Source organism: Spermophilus citellus, assembly GCF_964194105.1.
Source record: "Spermophilus citellus genome assembly, chromosome: X".
Taxonomy (NCBI): domain Eukaryota; kingdom Metazoa; phylum Chordata; class Mammalia; order Rodentia; family Sciuridae; genus Spermophilus; species Spermophilus citellus.
This window is the reverse complement of record NC_138190.1, coordinates 10,843,488-10,859,314: the sequence shown is the minus strand read 5'-3', so window position 1 is coordinate 10,859,314 and position 15,827 is coordinate 10,843,488. Positions and strand designations below refer to the sequence as shown.

The 15,827-nt window shown below is 37.2% G+C and overlaps 1 protein-coding gene across 3 annotated transcripts in view; it reads right to left on the bottom strand.

Annotated features, from left to right (window-relative positions):
* Nucleotides 1–3,848: 3,848 nt before the first annotated feature.
* The window catches only part of CA5B (carbonic anhydrase 5B), a 49,975-nt gene continuing 37,996 nt past the window's right edge, over nucleotides 3,849–15,827 (bottom strand). For all 3 annotated transcript variants that reach the window (XM_081278350.1, XM_081278348.1, XM_081278349.1), the window contains exons 6-8: nucleotides 15,648–15,710; nucleotides 14,509–14,664; nucleotides 3,849–8,309 (exon numbers count right to left, since the gene is read on the bottom strand). In XM_081278350.1, coding sequence (XP_081134476.1) covers nucleotides 8,130–8,309; nucleotides 14,509–14,664; nucleotides 15,648–15,710 — 399 coding nt within the window. In that variant the 3' untranslated portion in view covers nucleotides 3,849–8,129. The remainder of the gene's footprint in view (nucleotides 8,310–14,508; nucleotides 14,665–15,647; nucleotides 15,711–15,827) is intronic.

Here is a 15,827-nt window from a genome sequence, read left to right as displayed (position 1 = left end):
GAAGAGGAGGGATTAAGAATGGAGAAGGCGAGCGCAGGCGTCGGTGCCGCGCGGCATCAGCCCGGGCGGGACCAAAACCCAAAGGCGGGAGGTTTCTTTTTGTGACTGGTTTGCCAAAACCCTGCCTAAATAAATGTCTCCTTCCCGAAACCTCTGGAGCACTCATTCCGCCGAGGAAATAATCATTTTCTTCTCAGCGCTTCGATACATCTTAGTGGGAGTGTGGAAGCCAGGAGGTTAAAGCCGTACCTCCCCCCCCAACCCCGTTTTCTCATTCACTCACGAATACTCATTCTCCCCAGAACTGCTAGCCCGGCTTCCCTTAGAATTTCTCCAGGCTCCGCCTCCTTCCGCGGCTCCACCTATCAGCGCCTCAGCAAGGCTTTAGACTCCACCCCCTTCCATTCACTCCGCTGGGCTCCTGTAATGGGAGCTAACTCAGGGGTTGCAAAATCATAACCTGTGTACCCAAGGAGTTTACAATTTGAGGTGCAGAGAAGGATCGTTACATAGAAAAGTTAATATGTTGCCGGAAAAGATGAAGTTTAATTAAAATAGTCCACCTGGGAATTCAGAGAGTTTAGTGATGCTTGTGTTGATACTGTTTTTTGTTTTGTTTGTTTTGTTATTGTGTTTTGTTTTGTTGTACTCGGTGGTATTCAACCTAGGGGTGCTTTACCACTGAGCTTTACCACTGACTGAACCAGCCTATTTTGGGTTTTTTTGTTTGTTTTTTAAGACAGGGTCTCACTAAATTGCTAGGACCTCGCTAATTTTTCCAAGGAACATGGCTTTTATCCAGGTGGAGAAGGGCAAGAACAAGGTTGCAGGCAGATGATTATAAGCAAAGGTATGAAGAGGTGAAACGAATGTTCTGGGAACGGCGAGAATTTCGTTTATGGAATTTCAGCCGCAAATAAATAGTGTCAAGGAATGCAGCCGTGGAGGTGAGCTGGGCCTAGCTTATGGATGAAGGCTAAAATAATGTTCTGTAAACAACAGGGAACTATCTCTTTTAAGTAGAGGACTGTTGTAGTGGTATTTGTGTTTTAAGCAAATTACGGTGGTTTGCGTTATAAAGGATTAAAAGATAAAACTGCAGCCAGTCAGGGTGGAATAAGCCTGTAGTTCCAGCTACTTGGGAGGCTGAGGCAGGAGGATCGCTGGAGCCCAGAGTTCAATACCAATCTGGACAACAAAGTAGGGAGACCCCCTCCCACTCTCAAACATATGAACATAAAATTGAAATACAGTATCACATAATCTAGGAGAGGGGTGATGAAACTAAACTGGATGGATGAGATTAGAGACTGAGAGAGTAAAACAGCCCGGATAGCAATAAGACTGTGATGTACACATACAAGGCCAGGAACAAGGACAAGGAAAAAACTTTTCTTCCTAGTATACATTAATGACCACAGTCTTTTGAGTGATTCAGTAACTTTCCTGGCTTAGCTTTGTTTTTCTCCTCTCCAAATTAAATTATTGATATACCTTCCCCAGTTGGTGGAGCATATCTGTAATCCCAGCATCTGGGGAGGCTGAGGCAGAAAGATCACAAGTTTGAGACCAACCTCAGCAACTGAGTGAGACTGTCTTTAAAAAAAAATAAAAAGGTCTTGGGGTCGTAACTCAATGGTAAGTACCTATGGGTTCAGTCCCCAGTACCCCTCTCCCCCCCCCAAAATTACAGACATACCCACTTACTAAACTGCCCTCACTTCCCCCAATCTCTTCTTAGAATCTTTCAGCTGAAGACCAAGCCCTGCATAAACTTCACCCTTTACAATCTGAGCAACTCAATGCCCCCTTCACCTCCAGGTTGACCTTTCCAACTCAGAGCCTCAATAATTAGAGACATAGGCTTTGTGGGGTTTTGTTTTTTTGTTTTTGTTTTGGTACAGGAGATTGAACCCAGAGGCATTTTACCACTGAACTATAATCCCCAGTCCTTTCATTTTATTTACTATTTTTATTTTTTTGAGACAGGGTCTGGCTAAGTTGCTGAGGATCTCGCTAAGTGGCCAAAGCTGGCCTAGAACTTGTGTTCCCTCTGCATCAGCCTCCCAAATCACTGGGATTATGGGTATGCAACACCAAGCTTCATGGAGACATAGGCTTTAGAGTTGAATGGGCCAGGAAACTTAAGCTTTGACCATCTTTGGTCTCAAGTAAATTCCTTAATGTCTACTCCTCAACTTTTTCATCTGTAGAAATCAATATAATAATGTTATTTCCCATCTTATATAGCTTTTATTGTGATGATTGGATAACATATACTATTTATGAGCAGTGCCTGGCAACAGTATCCCCCAAAACTTTAGCTGTCATATCATCATCACCACCACTATCATCACCATCATCAGTATGAAAGCTTCCTGACCCTGGCCCCCCAAGAATAGATTAGGTACTTGCCGTGAGTACACTTCCAGTATAAATATTTCACTTTTATAATACCTATCACAGTGTACTGGACTTTGTGTCTTCTTTTATATTTCTTGCACTAAATCTTAAACATTTTGAAGCTGTGGTTGGCCATTATATCCCCAAGCTAGAGAATACCCCGAGATGCATAGAATATTGTAGTTATGTAAGTCATCAATTTGCTGGTCCTTATAGGACTTATGCTGAGAGTTTCTGCCATTCTGGAAGCATCGGTGTTTGGGTTGCTGTAACATTGAATCAGATCAGACTTTTACTTTAGAACAATAAGTAAGAATATCCTCTGGGAAGATATTCCTAATTAAAAAAGATACAGATGTAGGTTCTGTTTTATTATGATTTATAAGTGAATGTAAATTTCCTTTTATAGGAGTTTGACATTTATTTTCAACAGTTAACCACTGAATTCATTTTCATGAACAAGCTTGAATTGCTCAAGTTAATTTCATTACAGAAGGAACTCTAAAAGCCAATTATATTTCCAAACTATAATTATCATCGTTTGAATTCAATAAGTAAAGACATCTTCCTTTACTGTTGAGGAACAGATGCCTGGTTTTAGAAGAACCAACTTTACCATAACCCCCATGCAAGACAGTTGTCCAGGTGACTTCAAACTAACCCAGTTCCAACTTTCTCACTTGTAGATCTCCAGAATAAGTGTTGAATATTCTGGGAACACAATGAATATCCTGGGATATGGAGAAACAACCCAGACCTTGTTCATGCCCTTCCTTGGGAATACACCAGCTTGAGGTAGGGAGGAACTAGTCTTAGACATGCCAGATTTTGTTCCACTCTCCTCTGGAAATGGAATGTCTTTTGAAACTTTGCCCAGTGGGTCCTGTGGCCCCTGGGTTATATACCTGGGGTGGACTGCTTTTTGGGGTCCCTCACATTGTGATGCAAGTGGGGCCATGTAGTCAAGCCTCCATCTACCCTGTGGTGGCTTTTTCAAGCCTCAAGTCATGGGGGACCAGCTCATAAATGATCCTAGGCTTCTTTTGTCCCTTGATGCCTATCTATAAGTAATGCATCTGCTTCATATAACTTGCTCTCTGCCACTGTGTTCTGTTTCATTGAACCCTGACAAATGGGTGCCCAGTACACATTGAACCTGCTCCACACCATGTACCCTGGGAAAGAAGAAAGGGGCTGGCAGCTTGCCCTGTGTGGTGATGTCAGCAAAGTGTGCACTGCACTGTGCACAGAAAAGAGGTGAACTGTGCAAAATTAGCTGGTTCTTCACATTACTGCATTCATAATTCATCCCTTATGAATTTTCCAGTTGCTAGCTGATCTACACGTTAAAGAGTGTCTTGCTAATTTTACAAACATCTTATATGCCAAAACATATGAAAGAAAAGTCATTAAACAAGCATTAATGTTGTAAAAAGATTATTTAATGAAGATGAGGAGCAATTTTAATACAAAAATCTTTCTCAAGACCTTTGACAGATCTTAGGCCCACTTCCCATCTTTATATTTAGGAAGGTATCACTTTTGAAGTCATAAAAGACAAAGTTTCTTGCCAGGGGATCTGTAATGGCCCTTAGAGAATCATATGACAAAGATAAGATGGAAGAGACCATAATCTCAAAGCAATTTCCATAACTTCTGCACAGGAGGTGACTGAGAATTTATCATGTAAACCAGAGTATGGTTGAGAGGGAAAGGGGGTGCCATTATAATTACACCAGAACACCAGGTATAAGAAAATCAGGAGTTGGAAACCAGAATACACAGTCATCTTATAAATGCATTCTTTTTACCTGTGAGATATAAGGGCAAGACAGTCATTCTGTACCTTGATTCCTGCTCCAAAATGGCAGATTTAACACAATAGAGTTTTGCACTGTTTGTAAGAGGTTAGGAGGAAAGTCTGTGTACCCTGGAAGATGCATAGCTTATGTTTACCTTTTGAAAGGTGTCTAAGGCAGTTTTCCTTCACTCTGACAAAATACCTGAAAAAAAAAAATCAACTTCAAGGAGAAAAGATATACTCTGGCTCCCAGTTTCAGAAGTTTTAGTCCATGGCCAACTGGGTCCATGGAGTTTAGGCCTGTGGCCTGGCAGACCATGATGGCAGGGAACACATAGGAGAGCAAAGCTGCTCACTTCGTGGCAGCCAGAGAGCAAAGAGAGAGCTCACTTATAACAAAGCTCCTCCCCTCAAGCTCATGAAGCTTTCAATCCATCCATTGATGAGGCCACAGCCTTCACCTCTCAAAGGCCCCACCTCTGAACACTGCTGAATTAGGGACCAAGCCTTCAACTGGGGGGGGGGGGGGCATTTCAGATCCAAACCATAACAAAAGGTAACTACTATAGTTTGAAATAGATGAACTACATAAAGCTAACTAACTTTTTTTTATACCACGTTCATCTTTATTTTTCTTCTTCTTGCCGTGCTGGGGATTGAACCCAGGGCATGTGCCAGGCAAGCATTCTATCACCGAGACACATCCTCAGCCTTCCATGTTTATCTTTTTAAGAATTTTATGCATTTTTCTAAGACAACATGCAAAAGCCTTCACCACCCCTCTTTGCTTAGAGAAGAGATACCCTTCCAACTTGAATATATAATTCCAATTCTATCCATTTTTTCCTACTGAATTTATTTTTTACTTCAAACTGGTTAAATACACATAAAATTTACCATCTTAACCATTTTAAAAATTTATCATCTTGAGCATTTTTAACTGTCCAGTACAGTAGTATTACTTATATTCACATTCAACATATCTCTAAAAACTCTTTTATCTTGTATCACTGAAACTCTATATCCACTACACATAAATTCTTAACCTCTCTCCCCATAGCTCTTTTTTTTAAACTTTTTTAAAATACTTTTTTAGTTGTAGATGAACACAATATCTTTATTTATTTATTTTTATGTGGTGCTGAGGATCGAACCCAGTACCTCACACATGCTAGGTGAGCACTCTACCACTGAGCCACAACCCCAGCCACCCGCCATAGCTCTTGGCAACCACCTTTTTTACTTTCTGTTTCTATGATTTTGATGAGTTTAGATACTTCATATGAGTGGAATCATGCAGTATCTTTCTGTGACTAGCTTATTTCACTTGGCATAATGTCTTCAGGGTTTATCCACATTACATATGTGACAGGATTTTCTTCTTTTAAAGGTAATATCCCATTTTATGTATTTACCTCATTTTCTTTATTGATTCATTTGTTGATGGACATTTAGGTTGCTTCCACCTCTTGGTTATTGTGAATAATGCTGCTGTGAATATGGGAGTGCAGTTTTTTCTCTGGGATCCTGGTTTGAATTCTTTGGGATATATATACGTAGGGGTGGGGTTGCTGGATCTCATGGTAATTCCATCGGTTACCTTTTCATATTGTTGAATGCTTTCTTTGACAAGCAGACATTTTTAATTTTGGTATAATCCCAGTTCCATCTTAACCATCTTTAAGTGTACAATTGAATAATGGTAGTGTATATTCATCCAACCTTGTCTTACAAACTAGATGACGAGCACACTAATGAAACACTTCTAGTTTTTGATACAGCGTTGCATCTGAAAACAACCTTAGTGGCAACTGGAAACATTCTAAGATATTTATAAGCAAGAGCAACAGTGGCATGGATTCTTCAGACTATGGAGAATTATCCAGATTTTATATTTTAGCCCTCTTCCAAAAGTCTTCCAAACAGCTGTATAAATTGGGACATTTAAGTTGATCACGTCTTGCAAAAAACCTTAACTAATAAGTAAATAAAGTTTTTTATTTGATTTTTGTAATGCTAAAGTATAAGGGACTCACAAATGCAAGGTAGGCACTCCACTACTGAGCTACATCACTAGACTAAGTTCAGATACTTTTTTTACAGTGGTGGGGATTGAACCCAGGGCCTTATGCATGCAAGGCAAGTACTCTACTAACTGAGCTATATTGCCAACCCTAAGTTTGAATACTTTTAAGGGAAGTTTTAAAAGAAGATAGCTCTATCATTGGGAAAATATCATAATCTATGTAATGGTGTATAAATATTGCAAAATAAGACTATTTACATTTGAAGATTATTTCTGTAAGTGTTCCATGAAAGAATTCTAAGCTATATGCACTTTAAGCATTTTTCTTTACAATGTTCTGCAGTGCTTTCTATGAGATCAAACAATTAAGTAAAACATCTAGTCTTCAGAAATGTAAAGGATTCTAGATATTGTTTTCTACAAAACAAATTTTCTGTATAATACAATGATAATAAGTAAGTACATCATGTACTACTAATAACAAATAAAAATAAAGGCAAACACACTCATTGAGAAACCATAATAAAAGAATATTCTCATTTTAAAATAAAGTAGACCTAAAACCATGGCATTGTTCAAGCAGTAAGGACCAGTTTGGGCCCTGTGGCTGTTTCTGAAAAGCCTGTGTTCTGTGATGTCAGTATCTATGCCTTTACTAGTTATTAATCACTTTGATTATAATTCCTACTTATAACTCTATAGAACCATTAATTGATAAGTATAAAAAGATAGCTCAAAAACATCAGATATAGCCAAGCATGGTGATGCACACATGTAATCCCAGCATCTTGGGAGGCTGAGACAGGAGGATCACAATTCAAGGCCAGCTGCAGCAACTTAGTGAGGACCTAAGTAACTTGGTGATACCCTGTTTCAAAATAAAAAACAAAGAGGGCTGTGGTTTGGGATGTGTCTCAGTGTTTAAGTGTCCCTGGGTTCAATCCCCAGTACCAAAAAAAAAAAAAAAAAAAAAAAAAAATTACAATTACCAACAGGTTGCCTAAGAAAAACTTGTATCTCTTGTTGGTACTTCAGTGATAAACACTGTTATCAATCAAATAAATAATTTGTTTACCAAATAATATTTCTCAAAAATTGGTTAAGTACTCTCATACCTATAAACACACATCTAACCTTTGAATGACATGTTGAGACCAGAAGCCCAAGATGATGGTAACTAAGAGGAGTACTAATGCCCAAAGGTGGTAAAAGTCTGACTAAAAGGTGGAAATTGTTCAACAAAAATTATAGGAAGCCATTGTTTTGGACTAAGTTCCTGTACTAGGCCCCAACAGACCAGGCTAAAAATCAAAATGGAATCACTCATACTAAAGTTCCACTTGACTAAGCAGAAACAAAACTCACTTTCTGAGAAACCAGGACTAGAAAAATGATAGCCAAATTTCTCAAACAGGCCAGTTTCAATTGGTATAGTAATCTAGTCTTCAGAAATGTAAAGGATTCTAGATATTGTTTTCTTATAATTACAAAACAAATTTTCTGTATAATACAATGATAATAAGTAAGTATATCATGTACTACTAATAACAAATAAAAATAAAGGCAAATACACTCATTGAGAAACCATAATGAAAGAATATTCTCATTTTAAAATAAAGTAGACCTAAAACCATGGCATTGTTCAAGCAGTAATTCTGCCTTAATTCTTTCACACAAAAAATTGTAACTTAAAGTAACCCCGTATTAACTAATCAGTTGTTTTTCTATTGTTCTGTTTCCCTGTCCCTGCCTTGCTAGGATAGTGACTTTGAAATGCTAAAAAAAGAAAGAAATATATATTTAAAGATATTATTAAATGAAGGTACTTAAAATAGTCTAGTTAACAATTTTTTAAAGCTAATATGTATTAAAGCAAAATATTGCCTAGATATAAACATCTTAGGGAGTCATTTGGCTGGCAATTGTCTTGGGGTTCTTTTGTATATTCAGCACGTAATCATGGCGGAAGGATGATCGGACAGTACGATTCATCAAGGGCTGAAGGGGGCGAAAGTTGTCCACCATTCTTTTCTCTTTCTCCCCCTCAGAAGTGAAAAGCAAGGTCCGAAATTGCTCAAGCTGAAAAAAAAAAAAATTTGAAAAAGGACAAATAAATTTAGTAGAAAGCCAGCTTTGTCTCGTGAATAAATAACTTTCATTTTTCTAATTCTAAAACATTTTGTCTCAAACTGGATACAGAAACAGAAGTTATTTCTAAGTAAGATACCTTCACCCTCCACAAGGAATAAAATACTATGTTTTGCCATCCTTATGTGAGAAGGTGATGAAACCAGCCACACACTTTGAATCAGAAGACTGAGGACAAAGGCCCTGTCGTCCATATTAACCATTTATCAAAGATGAGTTACTTTATCTCTTTGATTCTCAAGAACTTAATATTTAATTGAGCAAAACAGTCAGCCAAATAATAAAGAAAGGCCTGATACATACAGTAACAGCATAAAAAGTATGTTTTTTAAAAATTTACCAAATCATTAACATAAAATTGTGTAATTGATTGCTCACTGCACTTTGTATTGTGAGCAAAGAAATAACACATTGAGGTCTTGTGAGATGCTTCATACTGGTGCTGTCCAATAGAACTTTTTCTAATGGTAGAAATATCCTCTGCATGGTCCATCCTGGTAACCACAAGACACATGTGGCTACTGAGCACTTGAAATGTGACCAGGTGACCAGTGTGAGAAACTGAATTTTTTATTTAAGTTGATTCATATTTAAATATAAGTGGCTATATGTGGTTAGTGGCTATTATGTTGGATAGTATAGCTCAGTACAGAAGCAGCAACCCAAAATATTAAGGCAATATGTTGTTCTTTGATGTGGCAATAGCCCCTTGTCTTTCTTAGCAACCATGTTATAGCATACTACTTCAAGCTAGCCAGAAAATCTGTTCAGTCAATCTGGCCCACTGTGGCTACATAGAATAACCTGGGTCACAGTAAGTAAGCATGTAAAAATTTGTTTGGAGGGCTGGGGGTGTAGCTCAGTGGTAGAGCACTTGTCAAGCAAGCACAAGGTCCAACAAAAAGAAAAAGAAAAAAGAGAATTTAGTTTGTTGAAGTAAAGACTTCAGACCAAATAAAACTGAAGAAGTAGGACATGATCAGAAGCAAGTACCAACAGAGTGGTTGTACTTGCAAATTACACATATGCCTTAGGAAATTAGGAAGCTGTACAAGTAATTAATGTTAATTTTTTATTCAGCTAATTGAAAAATATTAAAAACAACCCAAGTACCATAAAGTAGGTAATAAAAAGTCTCCCATGAGATCAATAAAATGGGCTAGTATATATCCATTAAAATTATATAGAAGATAATGGTTATTATCTATAAAATGTTCTGCACATCACTGAGCAAAAAGACAAGTAAAATGGTATGCACAGAATGATTCTGTTACAAAAATTACATATATTTATATAGATAAAAGACCTGCAGGATTTCCCCCAAACAATGAATAACACTGAATGGTAGGATTCCAGGTTACTAGGATTAGTTGACAGGAAATGGTTTTTTAACTGAATTTCCTGTGTTGAGATTTTATTAGAAAATTCCTTACATGGGCTACTGACCTTCTGATTTATTTACTTTTTAACTTTTTAGTATTATGAAAATTATAAATATGAAGAAAATGTGTAAACCACAAAGCCTAGGCTTATGGGCAACCAAAATCTGTTATTTGTCATTTATTTATGGTGGTTTTTATATTACAGAATTTTTAAAAAATACGCAGTCTCAGTTACTAGCTGTTTTCTTTTGGACTTCTTGTTTTGTATTATAATTAGATAAAGCTTCTTTCATATGAAGGTATGAAAGGATTTTCCTATGCTTATTCTAGGATTTTTATGATGGTATATTTTGCATTTAATAGTTTGAATGCTGGATCCAACTTTTTTCCCCACTCATTTAACTCCTCAGTTGTTCCTTAGTAGCACTTACTGAATGCTATATCATTTCCCCTCACTGAGCTGAGATGCTACCTTTATCCTAAAATAAATTCTCATATGCATTTGGATATAATTTTGAACTTACTGTTTTATTCCTGTGATGTCTAATTTTATGTGCCAACTTGATTGGGTCAGGGATGCCCAGATAGCTAGTTAAACACTATTTCTGGATATGTCTGTGGGAGTGTTTTCCAAAGAAATTAAGATTTGAATTGGTGGACTGAGTGAAGCAGATAGCCTTTCCAATGTGGATGGACATCATTTAATCCACTGAGGACCTGAATAGAACAAAAAGGCATAAGGCTGAATTTGCTCTGTGACTATTTTTTTTTTTTAACTTAGACATCAATCTTATGCCTTTTGGAGCTCCTGATTCTCAGTCTCCAGACCAGGACTGGAATCTACACCATTGGCTTCTCAGGTCTCAGGTCTCTGGGCTATCCTACCAGCTTTCCTGGACTCTCAGCCTTTATAATCGCATGAGAAAATATCTTATAAATAAATCTCTATCTCCATCTCTCTGATGGTTAATCTTGGTTGTTAACTTGATGGATTGAGAGATGCCTTGAAATTGTTAAAGCACACTCTGGGTGAATCTATGAGGGTGTTTTCAGAAATGATTGGCATGTGGGTCAGAGAACTGAGGGGGGAAGACCTACCTTGAATGTGGGTGCACCATTCAATAGACTGGGGGCCCTGGACAGAACAAAAAGCAGTAGAAGGGGATGCTCATAAGCTCACATTTGTGCAAGCTCCATTCTCCTACAGTGGATGTAGTTTTTGATGCTGCCATTGCTGTGAATATGGCTCCAGATTTTTCAGGTTTTGAACATGGACTTATACTAATGACTTTCCAGGGAGCTCCCAGGCCTTCAGCCTCAGATTGAGGCTGCATCATTGTTCCTTCTGGTTCTGAGACTTCCAATTTCTTATACTGAGTAGTTACTGATTTCCTCAGTTTTCCAGCCTGCATCCAGCTTCTGATCATGTAAGCCAATCTAATAAATCTCCTCTTATATATACATTCTATTCTGTTCTTCTAGAGGACCCCAATACTAATTCATCCTCCCCACTATTGGTTCTGTTTCTCTGCAGATTCCTAGCACACTTCACTTAATTGTTCTTTTTATTCATGCATCAGTACTATAGTATTTAATTTTTGAGTCTTTATAATTTTGTGAATGTAATCATTTCTCATTTTCTCTTTTAGAATTTTCCCTGGTTATTTATACTTATCTGTTTTTACTTGAATTTAGAAGTAACATACCTATTTAAAATTTTATTGGTATAGGGACTGGGGTTGTGGCTCAGTGGTAGAGCACTTGCCTAGCACATGTGAGGCACTGGGTTTGATCTTCAGCACCACATAAAAATAAATAAATAATACAAAGATATTGTGTCCATCTACAACTAAAATTTTTATTGGTATATTTATTGAGACTATGTTAAGTTTATGGAGAATAAACAATTCACGAAGAATAACAACTTCAGGAGAATAGATAGCAAAGGTGTTTTTATGATATCTTCCTGTCCAATAATATAGAGTGAATTTTACTAACTCATCTTCTTTGTGTCCTGCAGGAATATTTTAAGTTTTCTTATTGAATTCTCTTCTTAAACTTATTGCAAAGTATTTTATATTTTAAAATAATTTAAACATTATTTTATAATGTTTCTGTTATAAATAGGGTTCTTTCTTCCATTATATCTTTTAACTGATTGTGATTTACATATTTCAAATATATTTTTTATTTATATAAATTAATATGGTAGGGGCTGGGGTTGTGGCTCAGTGGTAGAGCATTCACCTACTATGCATAAGGCACTGGGTTCAATACTCAGTACCACACAGGGTAAAAATGGGAGTTCATAATCTGCTTGAATCAAATGTATGAAATATGATATGTCAAGAGCTTTGTAATGTTTTGAACAACTAATAATAAAAAAATAAATAAAAATAAAATAAAATAAAGGTATTGTGTCCATCTATAACTTAAAAAATGTAAAAAAAAATTAATATTGTACTCCAGTAATCACCAAATTAACTTATTTTTGTAGTATATTTTATTGTTTCTCCTATTTTTTAAAATTTTCTCATCTAATTGTATTAGCTACTTCTAGAACATTTTTTTTTAAGAGACAGGGTCTTGCTTTGTTTCCCATAGCTGGCCCAAAATTCCTGGGCTCAAGAGATTCCCCTGCCTAAGCCTTAGGTGGGTCAACAGACACATACCACTAAACCCTGCTAATTCCAGAATATAATTTAATATAAAATTTAATATTGGAATAATCCTCTCTATATTAAACATACTATAGTTGGTCCTCTGAATTCATGGATTCCACATTTGTGGATTCTTCCAACTGTGGATCAAAAGTATTGGGGGAAAAAAATTGCACCTGTCCTGATCATGTACAGACTTTTTTCTTGTCATTATTCCCTAAACAATACATTATAACAACCATGTACATAGGATATACATTGTAGTGTGAGTAATCTAGAGATGATTAAAGTATACAGGATGATGTATGTAGGTCACATGCAAATATTATGCCATTCCATGTAAGGGCTTGAGCATCTGTAGATTTTGGTATCCGTGGGGAGTCTTAATCCTCTGCAGATACCAAGTGACAACTGTATTTACTTTTCTTTCTTTTGTTTTCTTTTTGTTCCTTCAGTGCTGGAGATGAAACCCAGGGCCTCACTCATATTAGGTAAATGTTCTACCACTGAACCACATCCCTAGCTCTGTTCAAATTTACTTTTAAACTGAGATCAATCTCTTTTATCATATTAAGTAAGTCTCTATTCATTTCTATTTTATTAAAAATTATTTAAAACTGTCAGGTGGAGTGGGCTAGGGTTGTGGCTCAGTGGTAGAACACTTGCCTAGCACATGTGAGGCACTGGGTTCGATTCTCAGCACTTTATACAAATAAATAAAATAAAGGTCCATCAACAACTAAAAAGATATTTTAAAAAAAAACTGCCAAGTACAGTGGCATATGCCTATAATCCCAGTTATTTGGGAAGCTCAGGCAGGAGGATTGCACGTTCAAGGCCAGCCTGGGCAACTTAGTCAGACCCTGTTTCAAAATAAGTATAAAAGGCCAGGGATATAGCTCAGTGGTAGAGCATCCCTGGGTTCAATCCGAAGTAATGCAGAATAAATAAATACTGAATAGAAAAATTTACAAATGTCTATTAAGAATCTATAGAACCCAGGTGTGGTGGAGCATGCCTGTAGTCCCAGCAACTGGAGAGGCTAAGACAGGAGGACCGCAAATTCAAGGCCAGTCTCAGCAACTAAGTGAGGCCCTAAGCAACTTAGAGAGACCCTGTTTCTAAATAAAAACGGCTGGGGATACAGCTCAGTGGTAAAGTACCTCTGGGTTCAATCCCCAGTACAAAAAAATAAAAAAAGAATCTATGGAAATAACATGACTTTTAAACATTAGATTCACTGATATAATGAATTATATTAATATCATTCATAATGAATCATTCTTCCTACATTACTACAATATACACGACTTGGACAAAGTATATAGTTCTTCTAATGTATTGATAGATTTTTATTTTGGATTCTATTTCTAATATTTTAGGGCTTTTTTGTTTGTTGTTTTTTAGCTTGTGTGTTCTTCAGAGATACCAATTCAGAGTTTACTCTTGAGGAAGGGTCCAATTTTCAATGGATGTTAATATTAGTAATCCTGACTTCATAAAAAAAGAGTTTAGAAGGCTTCGTTTTTTGTGAAAATGGTTTATAGTCAATTTTTTAAAATCCCATAAAGCAATTATGAGCAAATACTATTTTACTTTAGTTATATTATGAATTAAACAGGATTCTGTTTATTGACATAGTAGCTACCACTCAAACTTATTTTCTAGGGAAAAAAATTAATCCCAGGTTTAAAACAAGTAACTTACATTAAAATTCTTGGACAGTCATTGTTAGATTCTTTTTATCTTGCGATTCTATTGCAAAATTCCCTTAAGAATTTTAAAGATCTTTGAATATATCTCATTGCCAGCCTCCATTCTTCCTTTTAAATGGGTCTTGAATTTATATAGAGATTCATGCTCTATATAAAATGCACAATGTATAAAACATAGGTAATTGTTAAATACAGAAGCAAGCAGCTTATGTTCTTCCTTGTTTGAACTCTTCTTTCAAATTAATCTGAAGCATTTCCTAAATCATATCCAAATTAAGATACGGTATTAAAACTGTCAAAGTTTGAACCCAACCTTTTTTTTTAGACAGGCAGACTAGGGTCTCCACAGATGGAAAATGTGAAAACAACATACCTGATCATGATCAACCTCTACTGGCTGCTTCTTAATGATCCAGGTGACAGACTCAGAGAGGGGCGGGGTAGTCAGAGACCCGGAGTATGTCCAGTAATCCGGGCAGGCAGGCATCATGCAGGAAGGGTCAAATGACCCAAATTCCACAAGGGTGTCCTGGCCATGAGAAGAAGTTATCCAGCTATTATTCGGTAGTAAAAACCACTCAGGAATTAGAAAACCACTGAGGCAATGATTCTCAGGGGGTCTGGGGACCAGCAGTGGTCCAAGGGAGCTCCAGGCACCCTGGGCAGCTTTCTGAAGAATCATCACTGCTTAACACAGAATCATGTCCAGGCTTTGTTTCCACAATCAACTGTGTATTTCTGATATTTCTTAGTGGGAGAACAGTCAAAACCATTTTCTCCCTCAATTTTGATGAGCCTATAGCAGGTGGTCCCCTCTGTTATTGGGAGATCTTAGGTAGTGACTGCTGCATAAACAAGGAGACTTCTCCTATTCAAGACAGTCTAATGCAGTTTAAATCAGGAGGAGCCAGAATCCTGGACTGAGGAGAGAGGGAAAGAGAGAGAGGGATGGAAAGGGGGAGAGATGGAAAATGAGGGAGGGAAAGAGGAGAAGAGAGGAATGATAAACAGACTTCCAGGGAGCAGATCTTTGGGGTGCTGAATGTGGAGGACTTCATCTTGGGGACTGGACAAGGGACAAGGATAATTGTTCTTTACAGCAAGACAAATCAAGTCTCTAAAGGACTTTTCTTTCTCCTTCCCTGTGGATGTGACTATAGAAAAGAAGACTGCTCTGGGTGTTTTTACAAGGACTTGCAAGGAGTTGGTGTCAAGAACAAAGGAGGGGAAAGTAGTATATTCATAAGTCCAGAGTCCCAAGCAGCATGGCAGCAAGACTAGAGAGCTCAGTGCCCATCAATGCAGTCACGTCTGTGCCCTGCAGTGGGACCCAGGGCCGGGGGCTCTTAACACAAGCATCATAAATGCCAAGTTCCCTACCTCAGCAGTGTTGAAGGAGAACCTGAACACAGGTCACCTAATTACACTTCCTGGTACAAAGGGCCTATTAATGTCTCCACTCTGAGATTGGAAAATAAAGTATATTTCAAGTGAGCCAGAAAAAAATATTACCTTATGCTTAATTGATGGCAAAGTATCCACCAACTTCTGTAGCTCTTTATGATGTTTGCCTAGCTAAAGAACAAAGACAAAATTATTAATAACAACAGACATCTCGCTGTAGAAACTGTAACAGAATGGGAATTAAAATTAACCACCTGATGATTACATATAAATAAACCACAGGACTGA